This window comes from Rana temporaria, chromosome 13 (assembly GCF_905171775.1).
Source record: "Rana temporaria chromosome 13, aRanTem1.1, whole genome shotgun sequence".
Classification (NCBI taxonomy): domain Eukaryota; kingdom Metazoa; phylum Chordata; class Amphibia; order Anura; family Ranidae; genus Rana; species Rana temporaria.
The window spans coordinates 33,532,285-33,555,723 of NC_053501.1; the positions used below are offsets into that span (position 1 = coordinate 33,532,285).

General features: G+C 43.2%; 1 protein-coding gene across 1 annotated transcript in view; it reads left to right on the forward strand.

The window, feature by feature from the left end:
- KCNH5 (potassium voltage-gated channel subfamily H member 5) overlaps positions 1–23,439 on the forward strand; it is a 320,226-nt gene that overhangs the window by 51,131 nt on the left and 245,656 nt on the right. The window contains exon 2 of the mRNA XM_040333059.1: positions 16,352–16,475. Coding sequence (XP_040188993.1) covers positions 16,352–16,475 — 124 coding nt within the window. The remainder of the gene's footprint in view (positions 1–16,351; positions 16,476–23,439) is intronic.

Here is a 23,439-nt window from a genome sequence, read left to right on the forward strand (position 1 = left end):
AGAAATGCTCACTTCCTGTTCTTCTGTCTGTAACTCCACACAGTAATGCGACACTTTCTCCCTGGTGTGGAGAAAGCCTCTTGAGGGGGGAGGGGGCGAGCAGGCAAGTCAGGACACTCTCTACTTTGCAGATGGAGAAAGGAGCTGTGTGTTGGTGGGCGTCCTGACTCTCCTGTTCGCTCCCTCCCCCCTCAAGAAGCTTTCTCCACACCAGGGAGAAAGTGTCGCATTACGGTGTGTAGTTACAGACAGAAGAACAGGAAGTGAGGATTTCTCAGAAGAAATAAGGGCATTTAAAGCAAAATCGAAGGATGAGGTAAGTGACGGAGGACTGCACTAAGGTAAAGGAAGCTATTTGGGGGAATTTTTTTTTACCTGAATTTAACGCCTTTAATTCACTGGCACATTTTAAGAGTTCCTTCGGCCACTTTCACACTGAGGCGCTTCTAAACTGCCAGTAAAAACACTGAGCGCTTTTGAAGAGCTTTTCAGGCCCTTTTGTAGAGCGTTTCATTCATGCGCAGGCAGGGCGTCAGAAAAAGTCCTACCAGCAGCTTCTTTGGAGCGCATTAGGAGCGGTGAACTCACGGCTCCTAGTGCGCTCCTGCCGCTGTAGTGGCGCGTTGCGGGCGGTTTTAACCCTTTCTCGCGGGTTAAAAGTGAAAATAGCTGTGTTTTACTGCTATTTTACAGCCGACACTATGGGCAGTGTGAAAGGGGTCTTAATAGTTATTGGGTTTACATTTGCTGTAAGGTGCACAAAAACTTTACTGATGACATTTTATTTCTAAAACCGAGCATGGAAATCTGTTGCTCGTTAAATCTATTTGTAAAGCCAAGCAGAAATGCTTCTGTTTGGCCATCAATAGGTAGTCTCCCTAGTGGCTTAAATTCCGCAAATTATATCCTTGCCTACAGAATGCCTCTGTTTGCCTGCCAGCATGAGAAATACAAGCGTTCAGAAAAAAGGGCACATCTGAAACAAATGAGAAAGGAAGCCTGTATGTAATCTTTTACTCATAGAGCTGCTGCATGTGTTGGGACTCTCACCAACTGGAAGTATTTTTAATCTGGATTTATTCTTAGAATTTTTTTTTTATTCTTTTTCTTTTATCTTTTTTTTTTTTTATTTAACCACTTAAGCCCCGGACCATTTTGTAGCTAAAGGACTAGGCCACTCTTTGCGATTCGGCACTGCGTCGCTTTAACTGACAATTGCGTGGTCGTGCGACGTGGGTCCCAAACAAAATTGGCATCCTCTTGTCCCACAAATAGAGCTTTCTTTTGGTGGTATTTGTTCACCTCGTTTGTTTTTTATTTTTTTGTGCTATAAACAAAAATTGAGCGACGATTTTGAAAAAAATTGCATATTTTTTACTTTTTGCTATAATAAATTTTCCCCAAAAATATATAAAAAACATTTTTTTTCCTCAGTTTAGGCTGATACGTATTCTACATATTTTTGGTAAAAAAATCGCAATAAGCGTTTATTGATCGGTTTGCGCAAAAGTTATAGCGTCTACAAAATAGGGGATAGTTTTATGGCATTTTAATTAATAATTTTTCTTTTACTAGTAATGGCCACGATCAGTTTTTTTTTTTTTTTTTTTTTTACATGACTGCGACATTATGGCGGACACATCGTACACTTTTGACACATTTTTGGGACCATTGTCATTTTTACAGCGAGCAGTGCTATAAAAAGGCACTGCTTACTGTGAAAATGTCACTAGCAGTGAAGTGGTTAACCACTAGGTGGCGCTGTAGGGTTTAAGTGTGCCCTAGTGTGTGATTCTTACTGTAGGGGGGTGTGGCCTGGCATGAAACTTCACTGATCGTCGTTCCCTATGACAGGGAACAGACGATCACTGCCACTAGGAAGAACAGGGAAAGGTTTGTTTACACTTACCTCTCCCCGTTCTTCAGCTCTGTGACCCGATCGGGTCCACGGGTCCCGTTGGAGCGGTCGCGTAGCTTGGGACCGGGTCGCAAGCTCGGCGCCAGCTGGGATCTTAAAGGGGACGTACCTGTACGCCCTTGTGCCCACCTGTGCCATTCTGCCGACATACATCGGCGTGCGGCGGTCCTTAAGTGGTTAAAAGAGTTGCTTAGAGCAAACCCATTCATTCAATGAGCATGTAAATAAAGTGATACCCAATAATCTGATCCATCAGTTGTTTCAGAAACACTCCTCCGTTCTTCATATTGTACAGCCATTGCAAACAAAACCAGATGGTTATTGAAATGCAGATTTTTACTTCTTTTTTTTTTTTTTATCAGTAGCTCAGCCCTGATCCATACCTCTGACCATTACCCCTGCCTTCTGATATAGACCTGCTGCCTTGTAGTGGGAAAATTTAGTCAGAGTGGTAGCCAAGTTAACTGATGCCATAAACTATATTGGTAGCAGAACATTTGACTGCTTTGAGGCTTTGAAGCACAAGGGGGCAGAACTGCCTAGCTTCGCAGGATGCAATAGCATTTTGCAATCGGACAGAATGAAAACCTGTTTCCCTGCTATGGAAGCAATTTATATATGGGTAACACCATGCAGTGTTACTGTTTTGTAGGACTATATTTGGCCACAAGATAACAGTATCGCACAACCCATGCAGGAATACTGGGGACGCTGGGACTTGTATGCTGTAAGTGGGATTCTTTCAACCAGATTCACTGAAACTGAACTACACCACCCAAGAGGACTGGCAAAGGGGCGGTAACATTTAAAAAAGAAAAAGCCCAGAAGGACTGGGTAGATGTGAGAGACTGTGTTGGAGGCCATTTGTGAGATAGAAAGAGCAGAGTGGATCCACGCAGGCCCAGGCAGTATTTGGCCTGAGTTGAGAGGTTGCAGAGGCACCAGAGAAAGAGCTGGTCAACCTGAAGAGGCAGGTTAATGGAACCTGCGGGCAGGCGGACTGAGTCATCGTCATATACACAGACATACAAGAGGACTGACAAAGGGGGCCCCCTCCAAACGAAAAGTCATAATTTCGCCCTGCTGTGCTGTGGGACCGGGTGAAAGGGTTCTTAATCCACACAACGCTGCCATTTCCTTCAAACCTTTTGTTGCAGACTACATCCCTATTGTGCACCAACGTATGGGCCACCCAAACTAGCCTGCAGAAGAGTTCGTCATGTGTTTGGGGTCAGGGCCAGATTAAGAGCATCATGGGCCTGGGGCAGAGTTTGGGCCTATATTATGATGGGGGCCTGGAGCTGCAGCTCCATCAGCCCCACGGTTAATCCAGCCCTGTTTGGGGTAGCTGTTGGAAAATGTACTTGCCTAAATTCCTGAGAGTTAAACCCGGACTCGCCTCACTGAGAGCCCGCAAGTGAGCTAGCCCAGTGTTTGGTCTTTCCTTCTTATCTCATCCAGTCACTTTGGGAAAATGTCTTGGTTTGGAATCTCACATTTAAATCTTCGGTCCTGCAGGATGGGTACAAGTAGCTGAAAGTTGTACTGTATTGTGTTATGTTGCCTATTTCTCATTGATGTTTTGCCATTTGGAAGACTACACTGACTGTTTCTTATGCTCGATTTGCCATTTCTGTGACATTAATCCAAGTTAAACATTTATCTCATCAGTGTGTAGATGTTTATCCTTTTGTGTGACAGCCAGGGGGTCACCTGGCCAAGGTATTTCAGTGATGTCAGCAGGGACAACACTCTACTCAGGGCTCAGTAGTGAACAGGATACCCAGAATACACAGCGACCCCTGAGGGGATAGTGCTACACATATACATAGCAGAATTGCCAATGAGATAGGAATTAGAGAGACACAATGGCCCATTCATCATTAGTGCAGACATAGGGTCCTCTAAGGCCCCATACTCACGAGCAAACATGTCTGCTGAAACTGGCCCGCAGGCCAGTTTCAGCAGACATGTTTGGTCGTGTGTGGGCGCGAGCGGGCCGAATTCCAGCAAACATTTGCCCGCCGGGCCTTTTCCCAGCGGGCAAATATTCCTGGACTTGTTTTAAAACAGCCCGCTGGAATTCAGCCCGCTCGGACATGTACGGTCGTCAGTACAGACCTACCGTACATGTCCAGGCGCCCGCCGTCCCTCGCATGCGTCGAATGACTTCGACGCATGCGTGGAAGCATTTTAAAGGCGGGCCGCCCACGTCGCCGCGTCATTGTCGCGGCGACACCGCGTCATCGACGCGGCGACACCGCGGACACGCCCCGCGTATTGTTTACGCGCGGACTTCTGTACGATGGTGTGTACAACCATCGTACAGAAGCCCTCTGGCAGACATGTATGGTGAAAACGGTCCGACGGACCGCTTTCACCATACATGTTTGTCCGTGTGTACCCGGCCTAAGACATTGTATGGGATTATTTAGTAAATTCACAGTTTTCATAAATAATAAAATATACAGTACAAAGATCAACTTTATGGCCATGTACATTTTAAATGAATAACAGTGATTATCTCTTTACAATGGCATCTGAAAATTCATGGGATATATTAGACAGCAAGAAAACATGTTGTCCCTAAAGATGATATGTTAAAAACAAACTCTGGGCATTGTAGTTTTATGGGGCACCGTAGCTGTGGACCATTTAGGGTACTCATGCCTACAATGGGCACATGAGTGTCAGAACTGAGCCATGGATCAGTGGAAAAAGGTGGCTTGGTACATCATGTGGATGGCAGGATGGCAGGGGGTGTGTGTATCACTTACCTGGGGAAGAGATGGCACCAGGTTGCAGAATGTAAAGAAGGCAAGCTGGCAGAGGCAGTGTGATGCTTTGGGCAATCTTCTTCTGGATTCTGCCATTCATGTGGATGTTAATTGACACATACAACCTACCTAAACATTGTAGCTGACCAATTGGCCAACTCCACCCCTTCATGGAAAAGTTATTCCCTGGTGGCAGTCTATTTCAGCAGGATTATGAACCATTTTTGCAGTGTGATGTCCGGCGCAAGAATGGTTTGAGGTACACAACGGGTTTATGGTGTTAACTTGGCCTCCAAATTCTTCAGACCTCAATCCAATTGAGCATCTGTGGGATGTATTGTAAAAATGAGTCTGATCCATGGCTACCTTACCTCACAACTTACAGGATTTTAAGGATCTGTTACTGACGATTTAAGGCCAGATACCACGTCATACCTTCGGAGGTCTAGTGTCCATGTCTCAATGGGTCAGAGCTGTTTTGGTGCCAAAAGAGAGACCTACTCACTATAAGGTGGGTGGTCATAAAGCTATGACTGATCACTGTATACATTACACGGTGGAATACACAGGAAAAATATTCCACTTCTTTCTTTCTAATCAGATAGTTAAAAGTGAAGCCACAATGCTGTTATAGTTAATTTCTCTGTTGAAAAGAAATAACCATTTGGCTTAATAATTCTGTAAAGACAATTTAGTTAGCAGTTTGCTTAAAGAGGGGGCAGATCGATGAAGGGAGACGGTTAATATTGTCTGATTAAGCCCTTGAGCACTTTAGTCATGCTAAACAATAGAACAGAAGTTTATTGTGAGCTCCAATTATCATAGTTTCATAGTATGTTTAACAAGATAACTGTTTTTCAATGTATAGGCCTAATTGCAGCTTGGTTTCCAGATCGGTTTATGAAAGTTGTCATTTGTAGTCGTGGATTATTTTCTATTATATAATCAAAACGTAAAATAATGAAGGTGTAAATTATACAGAGTCAGAGCTAGAGCCCTCCACTCAGCAACGCTTAGCCTTCCTTTTGGGTGCAGGGCTGTAGCTCTGAGTCACAGGGGGGTTGACATAGCAGAGAAGGCTACTGCTTTCACAGTGCACAGTGGTCCAAATGTTCTGAATCACTGCACGGAATAGGCTTTGTATTAATGCTGTTAGTTGCTTTAGTTTTGACATGACCAGTAAGGCTCTGTCTGCTATCTTCCCCTGTAATGAACATTGTATGGGTTGGTGGAGCACTGGACCACAGAGTAGACAAAGGAAGAGGTAAGAATCAAACTGCTAGAGTCAGCTTAATGTCAACCAATGTATCCATCAGGGCCCTTGAAATAGTCTGTAGAGCAGTGGTCTCCAAACCGTGACCCTGAATGTGGCCCTTTGCTAGCCTTTATTGAGGCCTAAGGGTACTATACCTCCCACTGGTACTAAGCACTATTCTAACTACTGAGACCAATGATGGGGCACCATTCCTCCCACCGACCTATTGATGGAGCACTATTCCTCCCACAGGCACCATTCTTCCCATTGACATTAATGACGGGGCTCTATTCTTCTCACTGACTCCTTCTTCTCCTAATGACCACAGGCACTACTCAGTTTAAAGCGGGGGGTTCACCCCCAAAAAAATAATTTAACATGTTTTTTTTTCAGTGCCGTACATACCGTATTTTCACCGCCGCTTTCGGGTATGTAATGTGCGGGACTGGGCATTCCTAATTGATTGACATCCTTCCGACTGTCGCATACAGCGCGTCACGAGTTGACGAAAGAAGCCGAACGTCAGTGCGCAGGCGCCGTATAGAACCGCACCGCCGTTCGGCTTCTTTCAGCAACTCGTGATGCGCAGTATGCGCCGGTCGGAAGAACGTCAATCACAGCCTGTGATTAGGAACGCCCACTCCCGCGGGGAAGCCGGGGGTGAAAATAGCCCTAAAATGGTATGTACTAAAAAAAACAACAGCATACTGTCGGTCTCATAGGTCGGCTCCATGCAATGTTAGAATTTTTTTTTTAGGGTGAACCCCTGCTTTAACTCCCACTGATCCCTAAACCTAAGGCATTGTTTATTCCCATTGAATTCAAGGCATTTTCTACCCCCACTGGCCACAACTTGACCCCCCTAAAGGCTGAAGCATGATAAGGCAGGGTTCTTCAAACTATGGCCCTCCAGTTGTTCAGGAACTACAATTCCCATCATGACTAGTCATGTCTGTGAATGTCAGAGTTTTACAATGCCTCATGGGATGTGTAGTTCTGCAACAGCTGAAGGGCCGTAGTTTGAAGATCCCTGCTGTAGAACTTTTAAAGAACATTTAAATGGAGAATGCCACAAAGCTTGGCACAAAAATTGAAAAAACAGTGCGTTTCAGGAGCTCAAACAATTCATTATAGCCGCGAGTGATTTTAAATGACTTTTTTTCCTTTAGAAACGGCACTTTGTGCAGGGACAGTTCTAAGCACGGGAAACAAGCGCTACTTCACAGGCATACTATACACCCCCCCCCCCAGGTACGAAATTTAAAGGAATATTTCACTTTTATTGTTTCACTTTAAGCACTATTAAAATCACTGCTCCCGAAAAAACTTTTTAGGACAATAACTTGCAGATTAGCCTTTAAAATGAGCACTTTAGATTTCTCCCATAGACTTTTACAGGGTGTTCCGCGGCTTTTCGAATTTTCCGCAAACACCCCAAATTGTTCGCTGAACAGGCAATGTTCGAGTCAAACATGAGCATCATACATGCTTGGGGGAGTACAACTGGGGGAATCTGTAGTGGAGAAGGATCTGGGGGTTTTGGTAGATCATAAGCTCAATAATGGCATGCAATGCCAAGCTGCGGTTTCCAAAGAGAGCAAAGTCCTTTCTTGTATTAAGAGAGGTTTGGACTCCAGAGAGAGAGAGAGAAATCATTTTGCCCCTGTTTAAATCATTAGTAAGACCTCATCGGGAATATGCAGTTCAGCTTTGGGCACCAGTTCTCAAAAAGGATATCGGGGAACTGGACAAAGTGCAGAGAAGGGCAACCAAACTGATGAGGCATGGAGGAGCTCAGCTATGAGGAAAGATTAGCGGAACTGAATTTATTCACTCTTGAGAAGAGGAGAATAAGGGGGGGGGGGGTTTATGATCAACATGTACAAATATATAAGGGGTCCATATAGTGAACTTGCGTTATTCGCTTTACGGTCAACACAAAGGACAAGGGGTCACGCTTTACGTCTAGAGGAAAAGAGATTTCATCTCCAAATGCGGAAAGGTTTCTTCACAGTAAGAGCTGTGAAAATGTGGAACAGACTCCCTCCAGAGGTGGTTATGGCTAGCTCAGTAGATTGCTTTAAGAAAGGCCTGGATACTTTCCTAATGTACATAATATAACTGGGTACGAACATTTATACGTAAAGCTGATCCAGGGAAAATCCGATTGCCTGTCGGGGGATCAGGAAGGATTTTTTTCCCCTTCTGTAGCAAATTGGAGCATGCTCTGCTGGGGTTTTTTGCCTTCCTCTGGATCAACTGTGGGTATAGAATTGTGTATATGGGATTGTACGAAGTTTTTTTGTTTTTTTTTGGTTGAACTAGATGGACATATGTCTTTTTTCAACCTGACTAACTATGCAACTATGTAAAATTTGATTCTACTGCTAGCACACAAGTTCAGATGAACAGGGAGTTTTGACCTCCCCAAACCGTTGGATTTTTAATTTTGTGTCATGAAATAAACAAGGACTCTTTTGCATAGTACAGGAGTTCAATTTAGCTTGTGACAGGTGTACTTTAAATATTGTCCCCAAATATTGGCCTAATTAGCTATTTGTTTGCTAAATATAAACAACAATTATTGACAATCTATAGGTAGATACAGCAAGCGGTGCATGAAAGGCAGCCTAAGGTTATCTGTGAACTAAAGGCAGAGGCTTAGCTTGAAGCATATGGGCCCGGATGCAAAAGTCGACCTGGGGGTACTACTTCTACAGTGCGCCAAAATATGGTGTCTCTCTCTCTCCTGCTCTTGGCTGCTCGTGCTTACACAGGGGGGCAGGCATGCCATACTCTGAGCTGTGGAGTGAAAGCGGTGTACTTGTATATAAAAGAGAACTCAGAGGTCTCGGCCTGGGCTGGATGAACCCTCTGACTTTCAGATTCATATACAAGCCCACTGCTTTCACCCGGCAGCTCAGATTGTGGCCTGCCTGCCCCCACTGTGTGTGCACGAGCAGGGCTGAGAAGGGCACTGTACTGGACTGGGCAGGGGGCTGATCAGGGAGTGCACCACTGGGGAATGGGATATAACATCCTTCCCTCCGCCAGGCTTAGTTTAATTGTTAAAGTGGAGTTCCACCCATAAATATAACATTACATCAGTAGTTTTAAAAAAAATGTCATTAGTCGTTTACAAATTTTTTTTTATTTTTTTAGATGCCTTCAAAGTGTTGTTGCTAGGCAGAATAGTTAATCTTCCCACTTCCTGCACCTAGGTGCTTAATGCTTCCTAACCTACACCGCACAGACTCCTGGGAATGTAGTGGGTGTAACTTTCCAGGAGTCTGTGCACTCCTCAGTCTCAAAGAACCATGTGACTTGAACAGCACAGGTGCTGAAACCTGATCTGACACTGCTTGTGCAGCACTGAGCATGTGCGAGATCTGCAAGGCTGAAATCCAGGAAGTCATACAGTCTGGCTTCATGATGCCCACACTTAAGATGGCTCCAGTCAATTTCTATTTTATAAAGTGTCTAAATGCTGTAACAACCTAACAAAACGGACCTTAGTTTACAGACTAACTTTACTAGAATACATTAAGCTTGTGTATTACAGGGGTATTTATATTTAAAAAAGTGAAATTGTGGCCAGAACTCCGCTTTAAATTACAGTCCTCCTGTACTGATTCAAGGACCCATTAATTTTTTTTTCGGTTATAATAAGTTTTTGTTCTACTGACTCCAAAGGTGTGCATTATTTCTCAGTGTATGTATATAGCTTTTAAGGAGGCATGCATTCACCTTTTAACCTTAAATTCTTACATCTAATTGAATGAAGTCATTGTCACCTTTTTATTTGAGAAAACATGTTTCATTTTTATTGTCCATTTGAACTCTCAACAGATCCACTTCAAATTGTAACGCAATAAACCTTGCTGTTGAACAAAAAGGTAGTCTTTTACTTAATAACTGTTTTCTTCACTTTGCAGTGATCATGACAGGTTAATGACTTGGATTTTTTGAATCCTTTCTCTTTGTATATGGTGTTACAAGGATGATTTTTTCTTTGTATAAACCCCACCTGGGTCATTTGCATTGCTTCCAGAGGGAAGAACAATTGAGTACTGTCACTTTTTTTTCATTTGCAGTAACATCCAAATTTTCAGGATGAGCTTTAAGGGTGTGCCCCTTTCTTCAAGGCCCAGGCACTACTAATACACAAAGTATTAGCAGAATGTTAAGAGTGAATGCAGCATTGATCCAATGCTGCATCTGTCCCCCACCGCCTCTACACTGAAAACGTAGCAATTAAACACTGCTGATTGCTTAGTTCTCCCCTCTGCTCTGAGAAGAGAGCAGTGGCAGTCAGTCACCGACTCTCTGTTCTGCCCCTCCAGCAGTCACTGGAGTGCCAGTCGGTGGAGGGGGTGGGAGCAACTTGCTCAATCTCCCAGAGTCAGAATCCGATCCAATCTGCTGGGCAGGTCTCGTCTGTAAAGTCAGTATCGATCCAGCACCTGGATGAACTGCACTCCTGTGATCTATAGGAGAAGTAAGGCCAAAAAGCTTTGACTCTAAGTAAAGCCTTGTACACATGGGACGATTCAATAAAATCCATCCGACATTTGGCCTGTGTGTTTGGCAGCCGATCCGAAAGAAGCTGGCTTCTGTCGGATGAGCTTGCTAGAAAAACAGTCGCCGACCAGCTCACGATCAGCTCTCTCAGCCAATGGCTGAGAGCACTAATCAGAATGTTCTGGTGTTTTCGTATAAGTATAACTAAAGGCAAACTTTTACTCAGTGCCAAAGACACTTGAGGACTGTTCTTCAGTATGATCAAGGCACGCTGGTGACTTCCTCATAGAATGAACTTCATTTAAATCAATAGCTTGACACATTATTTAAACCTGAGAAAGCGCATTCAAAGCAAGCTCCTCTAATTTGCTTGCAGACACGCTGACATTTGTCAGATATACTTTAGGAGCATCATTCCTATCCCTAACACTGAAGGAAAAATAATTCAAAATCAACCTAAAGGTATAAAGCACAGGAGCATTGTAATGAGCATAGTGATGTACCATATTGTTTGTAGCATATGCACCATGTATTTTATAAGGCAGTGCAAACCAATTGTGAATAAGCCATAGGAGACAAATTTCACTTTTTATAAGATCATGAAAAATTACAGATGATTGCTTTGACTGAAAAGCCTGAAAAGTGCATGCATTCTTAAAGGTAGTGATAGTGGATTTGTTCATATTTCCCTGGTTTATGGTCAGAGATAAATCTAAATGTATGAATAAAATCCAATTCATTGTTTTTCCTTCTTTTTTCATTAGGTATTCATGAAATGCTGCATATTTAGGGGCAGATCCACAAAAGAATTACGCCGGCTTATCTATTGATATGCCGGCGTAATTTTAAATTTACTGCGTCGTATCTTTGTTTTGTATCTACAAAACAAGATACAACGGCATCTGGGATCGATCCGACAGGCGTACGCCGTCGGATATTAGATGCAATTTTTCGGCGGCCGCTAGGTGGCGTTTCAGTCAAATTCCGCGTTGAGTATGTAAATTAGCTAATTACGGCGATCCACGAACGTACGTCCGGCCGGCGCATTTTTTTACTTCGTTTGCATTCGGCTTTTTCCGGCGTATAGTTAAAGCTGCTGTTATGAGGCGTACTCAATGTTAAGTATGGCCGGCGTTCCCGCGTACAATTTTGAATTTTTTACGTCGTTTGCGTAAGTCGTTCGCGAATAGGGATTTGCGTAGAATGACATCACCGTTGTGAGCATTGGCTTGTTCCGGGTTAATTTCACTGGGATACCCCCACGGACAGCGCAGTTAAAAAAAATGTTTACGTCGGGTCACGACGTATTACCATAAAACACGCCCCCATCACATCCATTTGAATTCCGCGCCCTTGCGCCGCCAAAGATACACTATGCCGCCGTAACTTACATCGCAAATTCGTTGTGGATTCGAAATAAAAAAAATAAGTTCCGGCGGCTTAGTGTATCTTAGATACGCTGTGCCCGGCGGAAGATTATGCGCAGGTACGTGGATCTGCCCCTTAGTATTTTTTTTTTTTTAAGTAAGCAAAGGGAGTGCAGGAAAACCATGTGTTTTTTTTTTTTTTTAATCTTTTACCACGTGTGAAAATATTAATGTTTACAGAGTCTGATAACTCAAGCTGAAATTTACACAAGTGAATGAGTCAAAGTAGTTACCCATCCTTATTGGGTGTCTGCATTCAAGGTTTAGATCAGAAAATGGAAGTTAAAGTAAACATGTTGCTTAGCCCTGCGTGGGCAAAGCACAGATTAATAAAAAAATATATAGAATTGACCCTAAACAATTATAGTTGTATAGAAGTTTTTGTATAAGTATAACTAAATGCAAACTTTTCTAGTTTTGAATAAAGTGGGGAGGGATTATAACACCTGTCAGTTGTTATTGCTTTCTGTGCCCCCATTCCACCCTCTCTATTTGTCCTGTTTACCATTATCATTGTATGTGAAAATAAAAGAAAATGCTACATTTTAGGTTGTCCCCTGAAAAGTAATAGATGGGAAATTTTCCAATGGGAAATCTAGTTCTGAAAGAAAATCTCTTAATTTGCAGAAATTTTCTCTCACTTCCTGATTGCCTATGGGACAGGAAGTAACGGGAAATCTCCACAATATGACACGAATGGCAAAAAAAATAAAAATATCTGACAGGGGTTAGAACCCACCCACGTTCTATCTAAAATGAAAAGGAAAAAAAAAAAAAAAGTTTTGCCTACAGTTACACTTTAGATGATCACCCTCTGAAATCTTAGGGGCAGATCCACAAAGAGTACGCCGGCGTATCTACTGATACGCCGGCGCACTTTCAAATTTCCCGCGTCGTATCTTTGTTTTGAATCCTCAAAACAAGATACGACGGCATCTGGGTTAGATCCGACAGGTGTACTTCGTACGCCTTCGGATCTAAGATGCAATTCTTCGGCGTCCACTGGGTGGCGTTCCCGTCGTTTTCCGCGTCGAGTATGCAAATTAACTATTTCCGACGATCCACGAGCAGCCGTCGCATTCTTTTACGTCGTCTCTAGTTGGCTTTTTTCGGCGTATAGTTAAAGGTGCTATTTGGTGGCGTACTCAATGTTAAGTATGGCCGTTGTTCCCGCGTATTATTTAAAAAAAAATATTTTTGTTTGCGCAAGTAGTCTGTGAATCGGGCTGGACGTAATTTACGTCCACGCCAAAACAATGACGTCATTGCGACGTCATTTAGCGCAATGCACGGCGGGAAATTTAGGGACGGCACATGCGCAGTTTGTTCGGCGCAGGGACGCGCTTCATTTAAATGAAACACGCCCCCCTACTCGCCGATTTTAATTAGGCGCCGTTACGCCGCGAGAGATACACTACGCCGCTGTAACTTATGGCGCAAATTCTTTCAGGATTCAAACCAAAAAAAGTAAGTTACGGCGGCATAGCGTATCTCAGATACGCTGCGCCGGGGCAGATCTTTGTGGATCTGCCCCTTAAAGTAGAACTCCACTTTCGTGGGGGAAAAAAATAGCAAATGAAAAAATAATGTAGCATATACAATTGCAACACAAGTCCTATTGCCATTGAATGTTATTTAAAATGACCCTTCCTTTTTCAATCTGCAGCGCTGTAATTTTCTGCAAAATTCAATGCAGTATGGCTACCTGGAGGTGTTCTGTACATAGAATGTGTACAGAATGCCCCCCCCCAGAAACACAATTTCCTGCTTTGTATGATTCGCTTACTGATTTTCCCAGAAGTCTGCACCAAGATACAAGTCAGATTTTTTATCTGAGATACTCCCAATAGGAAATCACATATAAAGGGTTGATAATTATGAAACCACCCCCATACAGATTCACTTGGCACATGGGCACAGGCAAAACATAGATCACCCAGAGAGGAATATTTTTTTTCTCAACAAAGGTGAGGTTATTTAAAACAAAAAAAGTTTTGACAAAATGGAATTTAAGCAATACATCTTTGTCATATCATCACTGTGAAATTCTAGTGATCCCCAGTAAGGAAATATATTCACCTTCTAGCTCTTTACAGCTAAACAAATAACCTCCTTCAGAAAACACCTAAAAGTCACCTTCCCAGTTATATTAATAAGAACATGTTTGGGTAAAAAAGTGTTACGTTTTTAACTCGCTTTTTAGCAAATGTACTTGATGCCTTTGAGCTATATGCTTTCTTACACCTAAGCTGTTTACTTTTCATTTCAAAGTGTTGTTAATATTGTTTTAATTTCAGTAAGTGTAATTTTGATCATATTACTTTTTTTTGTGCTTTGTTTATTTGCACAACATCCAGATTACCATCCTGCTTGAATAGTTATCACATTCTACTATTCTTTCAATGTTTCATTTTAGAAAAAGAATAATAATTAATCCCTTAATTCATATCTTTTGTTCTGTTTGATGTTTTTGCTTTGATTTGTTTTTATTACTTATTTTAAGCTCTGTTTTAATCATGTGGCTATTCAGAACACATATTGTCTGCAAATGCGTCCAAACCTTGAATGATTGCAATATTGGGCAGAGGATCTGAGATTCTTTAGGTGAAAAGCATCAGCAAAATAGTCTTTAAAGTTTCTTTCAAAGTACCTTGTACTGTGGAGCTTTGAAGTATTGCCACAGGTAGTATTTACGTGTTTAGCAATGTACCCAGATAAACTCTGGTCCAATGAAAAATATCTTCATTTATACCTCAATTCATTGCAGAAAGAAAAATGAATTACATACAAGCTTGTGTCTTGCACATTTACAGTGAAAAGCATTAGACTATAGTTCTCATTTACTAGTTCATATAATGTTGTGCGACAGACGGCACAGTATGCGTAGCAAAATATATGGAAAGTTCTTATTTCAATATGGTAGCAGAGTAACACCCCCCCCCCCCAATCCCCTGTGAAAATCGCAAGATCAAAACCGATCCTCCTTTTCTGCACTGCTGTTAGTATTATATTACATATACTGATACTGGGCAAAACGGGTATATAGACAGTGAAGGCCGCTCCATAATGGGCGCCACCCCCCGTCCATGTGTCCCACCCTCTGATCAGGGCACCATACTATGGATTCCAATGGGGGCTGTATGTTTTTGAAGCGTGTGATTAGACCCCAAAACGGGGTGGGCTTGGGGCGCAGAGCACTGCACCCCCATCCCACCCTTTTGCATGATACTAGCGAATGAATATTCGCTATTCTGCCTCATTCTCCTCCCGGCCAATCAGATAGCCCCTACTGGCTAGGGAGTTTTAGGACTCCCTGGCCAATCATGTCTCGGGACACACTTGGGGTTTCTGTTCTGCCGGAAGGAGAATCTATGCTAGCCGGAGTGGCCCCGGCTCTTCCCTCTCCCTGCCTCTGTGCCTCCTCCCAGCCTCCGTGCTTCACAATGTAAGGCAGCCTGTTTGTCTCTTATGGGAGGACATGGGTGATTACCGCCGATGTCTGTCGCCTGTGAGGTGGGGGATTTGGTGTTGCTGATCGCTGCCTGTGTCTCCCATGGGGGGTGTGGGGGAGATTACTGCCGCCACCTGTCTCCCACAGGGGTGTTGGCGGTGCTGGGGGGACATAGCCTGTGTCTTGGGGGGGTGGGGGGAGTGTTGTGCCGCCACTGTATATAGACAGTATAAAAGTTCAGATGGTTGACATTCCCTATGGTAATAAATGTACATGTAGAGAATGAGGATCTCAGTAGTTGGGGTAAACATCGTATTGTATTAGAGCCGATGACAGAAAAATGGACCAGCTGCGATGAAACCGTTTTTTAAAAGTAAAAAGGCCCATGAAACTGGAATTGATATATATAACTTTATAACACTCCATCACTTTCACAACCCCACCTTACATCTTTGGGAATGCTGCTCTGCATTGCCATATGCCAGCCCATAAAGCCCCACCCCCTTTTGGCACTAATAAGGCTTCATTTCCACTGGCGTTTTTACAGCCACTGTTAGCCTTTTTTACAGCTTAAAAACGCCTGTCCATGTTTATTTTGTAAAAAAAAAAATTTTTTTGTGAGCTGCAGCTTTAAAAATGCCGCGGTAGCGTTTTTGAGCGTTTTCGCGCGTTTTTGAGCGTTTTTTAACGTCTGGCGTTTTTACAGCTCTACTCTGGAGCTTCAGAACGCCCTGGTCCTGCATTTTTTTTACAGCTCAAAAACGCCTATGCCATTTGCAGCCCGAAAACGCCTATGTGGGCATGATGCCATAGAATAACATGGACAGGCGTTTTTAAGCTGTAAAAAACGCTCAGAAAAGTGTCTGTAAAAACGTCAGTGGAAATGAAGCCTAATAGCTATTGATTAGGGATTGTTTATGCCAGTTTGCAAGTGCTGCCCATGCTTCTGATAAATGCAATGTACTTATACTTATGTTGTTATTTGTTTCCCTCTCTCTACAGAATCAAGTTTCTTACTGGGGAATGCACAGATTGTGGACTGGCCTGTAGTATATAGTAATGACGGTTTCTGTAAACTGTCTGGATTCCACAGAGCTGACATCATGCAGAAGAGTAGTACATGCAGGTTTGTGTCCATCATCTAAATTACACTTACTGTATAAAACATGTTATGGCCATTATTCATGACGGTTTCTATGTTTTAAAGGGATCTGTAGTAGTGGCAAGAGGGGCATTACCAAGGGCCTGCAAGAGGCTGATACCAAGTCAGTTACTTGTACTGCTTGCATAGAAAAGTTCAGTTTTAAAGTGGTATTAAAGGCAGATTGGTTTTTTTTAAATAACAAACATGTTTTTCTTACATGCTCTGTGTAAGGCCTCATTCACACTTCGGGCCGTTCGGGTCCGTCTGTCACGGACCTGAACGGCCGCTCCATCCTATGGAGCGTCAGATGTCAGCGGAGACATGTCCGCTGACATCCGACCCGCTAAAAACAGACGTATGGGGGCCACGTCCCCATCCTTCCATGCGGATCGGGTAAGATCTGATGAAAACGGACATGCTGTCCGTTTTCATCAGATCTCTCCATAGGAGACAGTGGTGCCCGACGAGCTCCTCCCCGTTCAGTGAGCAGAGAGGAGCTTGTCATCCGTCGGCCAAGTGTGAATGAGGCCTAATGGTTTTGCACAGAGCAGCCCAGATCCTCCTCTTCTCGGGTCCTTTGCTGGCGCTCCTGGCCCCTCCCGCCCCAATAGCAAGCAGCTTGCTATGCAGGCATAAGAGCAGGCTTGCTCCCAGGCCGCTGCTTTGTGTGTCTATTCACACACAGAGGGTGGCACAACCCCGCCAATGAAGAGGAAGAGACCCGGAGGAGATACTGCTCTCGTGCACATTGCTGGATCAAGACGGGGCTCATGTAAGTATGGGGGGGGCGGAGGGGGGGCGCTCACAGAAGGTTTTTTACTTTCATGCATAGAATGCATGAAGGTAAAAGGCCTTGAGCCTTGACGACCACTTTAAAGTGTCCCTTTATTTGGAAGTTGTACACGTAGGATATATTGCCAGCACTGAGAGCAGATTCGATGCAAAGCTAAGTATGCTACAAATCAATATAGGTCTCTGCATATTAGTGCCAAATTGGCACGTGTTCCACTTGGCTAACAGCTCTTAAGTCTCTTTGACAAGAAGGTTAAATAGGGGAATAGTTCCTGTTCAAGGTTTGTCTGCCTAGTGCTGTCAGTGAAGCTAAGGAGCCTTTATCTGGCTTATTTTACTTGTAGAGGGACAGAAACAAATTGCAAGCACATCTTTTTTCCCAAATTTGATCTTGAAGCTTCAAATTGCTTTTTATGTTTTCCATGGAGCCTCTCATCAAATGCAATTATTTTGGGGGCATGCACAATGTTTCACACCGTTTTTTCTTGCTGTGTGTTTATTGTATCTCAGCAGGGATAACTTGCTTATAAGTGAGCAGAGCAATCAATATATGACTGTTTAATACTTTTTGATGTATTGCAGCATACCACTACTAAGGTTTAAATGGATTGTCTTATGTTTTTTTTATTTTATTTCTATTTTTATTTCTTTACAACACCAGATATCCTTCTACTGAAGAAAAGTAGAACTGTTTCTCTGGGGCCATATTAGTTTAAAGCCGAATTTTGGTGCTTTCCCCTCATGCGTGGCTTTTCATATGTGAAATTTTTGTACATAGATGTGGAAAATAAACTAGGCTTGTCAGTAAAAAAATAAAATAAAAAAATAAAACATCATAAATTTTTTTTTAAAGTGACATTAAAGCTTTATTTTTTTACATTAAAATAACAAACATGTTATACGTATCTGCTCTGTGCAATTATATTGCACAGAGTAGCCCTGATCCTCTTCTTCTGGGGTCCCCACCGGCGTTCCAGTCTCCTCCTCTTCTGTGAGTGCCCACATGGAAAGCCACTTCCCATGGGGGCATCAGTGCTGGCTCGCTCCCAAGTTACCCTGTCTGCATCTATTGACACAGTGCAGGTGGTTTGGCCCCACCCCCCACTTGTTTGTCACAGAATTTGGTTGACAGCAGTTGGGAGCCATTGGCTATCAATCTGCCCAATGAGGAGGGAGACAGCGTCCAAAGCTGCTGCTCTTGTGCACATTGCTGGATCGGATTGGGCTCAGGTAAGAATAGGTGGGAGCTGGAAGGCGATCCTGAAGCACAGAAGGTCTTTCACCTTAATGCATGGTATATAAAACCATAAGGCTTTAGAACCACTTTCACCACTTGCCTACCGGACACTTTCACCCCCTTCCTACCCAGGCCAATTTTCAGCACTGTCGTACTTCGAATGACAATTTTTTCGAGACAGATGGAGCTTTATTTCAGTGGTGTTTAATCACCACTGGATTTTTTTAATTTATTGCTAAAAAATTAAAAAACTGATGGACACTTTTGAGGAGGCACTGATGGGTGGCACAAATAGGCTGCAATGATAGGCACTGACAAGCAGCACTGATGGACACTAATAGATGGCACTAATAGTTAACACTGATGAGGAGTCACTGGTGGGCACTGACTGGCAGCACTGGTGAGCACTTACTGGCAGCACTGGTGGGCACTGTTGGGGCTGCACTGATTATCAGGACACTGATGATCAGTGTCTGACTGAACCCCCCCCACCACCACCATCACCACTGCCTCTGTCTGAACCCCCCACCACCATCACTGCTGCCTCTGATGGAACCCCCTACCACCCCTGCTGCCTCTGACTGACCCCCCCCCCCCCCCACCATCACCCCAGCTGCATTGGATGGAGCCCCCTAACCACCACCACTGTTGCATGTAAATCTAGCTCCCTAATACATCATTTTAATTTTTATGATATAAAATAATGTATGTGGGGGCCTTTTGGTGGGTGTAATTTGTTTTGGGGGGGGGGGGCAGCATTTAATTTTTGGGCCCAGGCAGCACATTATCTTGGGCCAGCCCTGGTTGTAGGAAGTCACACCATTTATCTTTCTGTTTCGGACATTAGTGAATCTTATAACATCAAAGGCACCAGCATTTATGTGACTTTTACATAAGCGTTAAAGTCCTTTTAGCAGCTTCCCTCCCCTTCTCTCTCTTCCCATTAGTAACACAGCAGCTTTTCAATCTCTAATTTAAGCATTGTATTTTTTTCAGTGAATACAAGGTGGTCTCAGATTGGACAAGATGAAAAGGTGGCGTGGAGACGTAACAAACGCCAAATAATCCAATCAGAGAATGTTAGTGACCCCCTGTGGTTGCTATGCAAAACGGCAGCCACTCAGCACTGGATCCAGAAAGCTGCTGCTATCACTGTAATAGTAGCAGCAACTACTGCTGTGATTTGCAGCTTTCACATGGATCAGTCCGGTATGAGATAGGCACGCTCACATTTGTCCAAGCTGGTTAAATGTAGTTATCCTATAAAAATCATACCTACATTTTAGCTTAAAGGACTTTAGTGCTTCTTGTGTGAGCTTTGAAGGTTGATTACTCTACAGTGCCTGCAACTACAAAGACCAGTTTTTCTGGTTCCTACTAAGCTTATTATATTGCGACTGTAAACAAACTTCTCTGAGATTACCATAGTTTTCTTGAGAAAGGTCTGTGGCCGATAACTATAAAGGAAAAACCTGAGGCTTTTCAATTCACTGGGTATATGTGAGGGTTTACATCCACTTTAACTTGTAGTCACCATGCCGAACATCAGTTTTGGGTGGAATATTTGTTTTCAGACTAAAGCTTCTGCATATGTTTTACATTTATAGGTAATGCAAAAATCACTTTGGTTTAGTTCTATAGCATTTCACGTCATGATTTGGTTACATTGAGGAAAAAAAGGTATTTGATCCCCTGCTGATTTTGTACATTTTCCCACTGACAAAGAAATGATCAGCCAATAATTATAATGGTAGGTTTATTTTTAACAGTGAGAGACAAAATAACAACAAAAAAAATCCCAAAAAATAACGCATTTCAAAAAAGTTATAAATTGACATTTTAATTAGTGAAGTAAGTATTTGACCCCTTCACAAAACATGACTTGGTACTCTGTGGCAAAACCCTTGTTGGCAACCACAGAGGTCAGATGTTTCTTGTAATTGGCCACCAGGTTTGCACACATATCAAGATGGATTTTGTCCCACTCCTCTTTGTAGATCATCTCCAAGTCATTAAGGTTTTAAGGCTGATGTTTGGTAACTTGAACCTTCAGCTCCCTCCACATATTTTCTATGGGATTAAGGTCTGGAGACTGGCTTGGCCACTCCAGGACCTTAATGTGCTTCTTATTAAGCCACTCCTTTATTGCCTTGGCTGTGTATTTTGGGTCATTGTCATGCTGGAATACCCATCCACAACCCATTTTCAGTGCCCTGGCTGAAGAAAGGAGGTTCTCAACTAAGGTTTGATAGTATATGGCCCTGTCCAAGAACCCTTTGATGCAGTGAAGTTGTCCTGTCCCCTTGGCAGAAAAACACCCCCAAAGCATAATGTTTCCACCTCCATGTTTGACGGTGGGAATAGTGTTCTTGGGTCTCATGGGCAGCATTCCTCCTCCTCCTCCAAACACGGCGAGTTGAGTTGATGCCCAAGAGCTTGATTTTGGTCTCATCTGACCACAAAACTTTCACCCAGTTCTCCTCTGAATCATTCAGATGTTCGTTAGCAAACTTCAGACGGGTCTGTACATGTGCTCTGTTGAGCAGGGAGACCTTGCAGGATTTCAGTCCTTCACGGTGTAGTTGCCAATCGTTTTCTTGGTGACTGTGGTCCCAGCTGCCTTGAGATCATTGACAAGATTCTTTCATGTAGTTCTGGGCTGACTTCTCACCGTTCTCATGAAACTCCATGAGGTGAGATCTTGCATGGAGCCCCAGACTGAGGGAGATTGACAGTTATTTTTCCATTTGCGAATCATCTCACCAACTGTTGTCTCCCTCACACCAAACTGCTTGGCAATGGTCTTCTAGCCCACTCCTTGATTGTGTAGGTCTACAATCTTGAGTCTGACATCCTTGGGCAGCTCTTTGGTCTTGGCCACGATGGAGAGATTGGAATCTGATTGATTGCTTCTGTGGACAGGGGTCTTTTATACAGGTAACAAGCTGAGATTAAGGGAGTGCTCCTAATCTCAACTTGTTACCTGTATAGAAGACACCTGGGAGCCAGAAATCTTTCTGATTGATAGGGGATGAAATACTTTTTTCACTCATTAAAATACAAATCAATTTATAAAGTTTTTTTCTGGATATTTTTGTAGGTATTCTGTCTCTCACTGTTAAAATAAACCTACCATTAAAATTATAGGGACCAGATTCAATCATTATAGGGCCGTTCGATCGGCCATTCATTTACATAGGGTCACGGTTGATTTTAATACAACACGCCCACTACCTTACTAATTTGAATTAGGCGGGCTTACGCCGGCCCTTTTACGTTACACCGGCGCAAATATGGGAGCGAGTGCTTTGTGAATACTCAGCTTGCCTCTCAATGTTACGTCGGCGTAGCGCATATGAGATGCGCTACGCCAGCACAAAGATGCGCGGATGTACCTGAATCTGGCCCATAGACTGATAATTTCTTTGTCAGTGGGCCAATGTACAAAATCAGCAGGGAAAAATACTTTTTTCCCTCGCTGTACATTTGTTATAAATGTGGAGAATCTCTGTTGTGTTACTGTAATACAAAATCAATATCAATTATACATTACTTTATATAGGAGAATAAACACTCTCATGTAAACATTATGTCCTTGAGCACAAATGCGATACCCAATTAACTTGTACAGTTACATGAAATGTTCCCAGTGCCCAACAATCGCATCAGATATGTAAACATGAACGGCTAGGGATTCATTAACCAAACCTCTGAAACACACCACAACTGCGTGTATACTGCCATCCACAGTAAACACTAGAAGCATGTGTTCACCTAACGTCATAAATATTGTAAGAGTATATTCTTCTTAGTGGTAGGCAGAGCATGGCAAAAGGAGAGTCAATTGGTTTATTTAGGCAACACAATGGTTCTTTTTTTTTTTTTTGGTTAGACATATATATTGTATTAATTATGAACCCATTAGGCCTTATGCACACTGAGCATTAAAAATGCCACTTTTAAGGGCATTTGACTTCTCTTTTTCAGCCTCTAAATGCCCCTCCATGTTGGCCTATATATCTTTGCACACATAGGCGTTTACAGGCATTTAAAGGCAGGAAAGTTTAGAGGCAGAAGAAAAAACCCAGTGTCAGCCCACTCAGGAGAGGAATATTTTGCTGGAAAAAAGCCCAATGCACCCAAATGCATGTAAACACTTCTTAATCTGTTTAAAGCAGTGGTTCTCAACCTGGGGGTCGGGACCCCCTTGGGGGTCAAATGAGGATTTGCCAGGGGTCACCAAAACCTGGGCTGTTCCTGAAGCCCGCGGCCGCCCACTCAGCCTCTTCACAGCTGCCCATTCAGTTCACGGCATAGCTGGGGGGCAGGGACTAGAGGTCAGCTGACTGGTGAGGAATGTGAAGTGGGAGGGGCTTGTAGAGACCCTATCTCCTGATTTCAGCATAGGGGTCACTGCTATGAGAAACCACAAAGTCGGAGACACAGTGAGTAACACTACCTATGATTAGAGTTGCCTTTAAAAGTCCCCACTACAGGTCAGCAGATGACCTTGATCAAGAGCACCTAAGTTGGCTGATCCCAACTCCCCACCAGCACTGCCACTGATCCCAACTCCCTGCCAGGGAGTAAGAGAAGGAATAAAAATAGAGAATACATGGAAGGGAGAGGAAAAGAGGGGGAGGAACAAAAAGAAGGGAGAGAAAGAATAAGAGAAAGAACAAAAAAAGATGGCTAGAGAGGGATGGTGAAAACAAACAAGAAATGAGGATAGAGAGGGATACAAGGGAAAGAAAGGAGAACAAAGAGAAAGAGCGGTACATCCTAAAATGTACTATAAGGGGTTTTAATATTGTACAAGTGGAAGGGACTCAGGGAGCGCTAAATGTCTGTGGGTTAGGGGCTCAAATTACTTGTGCCGACAACCCACGATAGGAAAATAATTTTACCGTTAGGGGT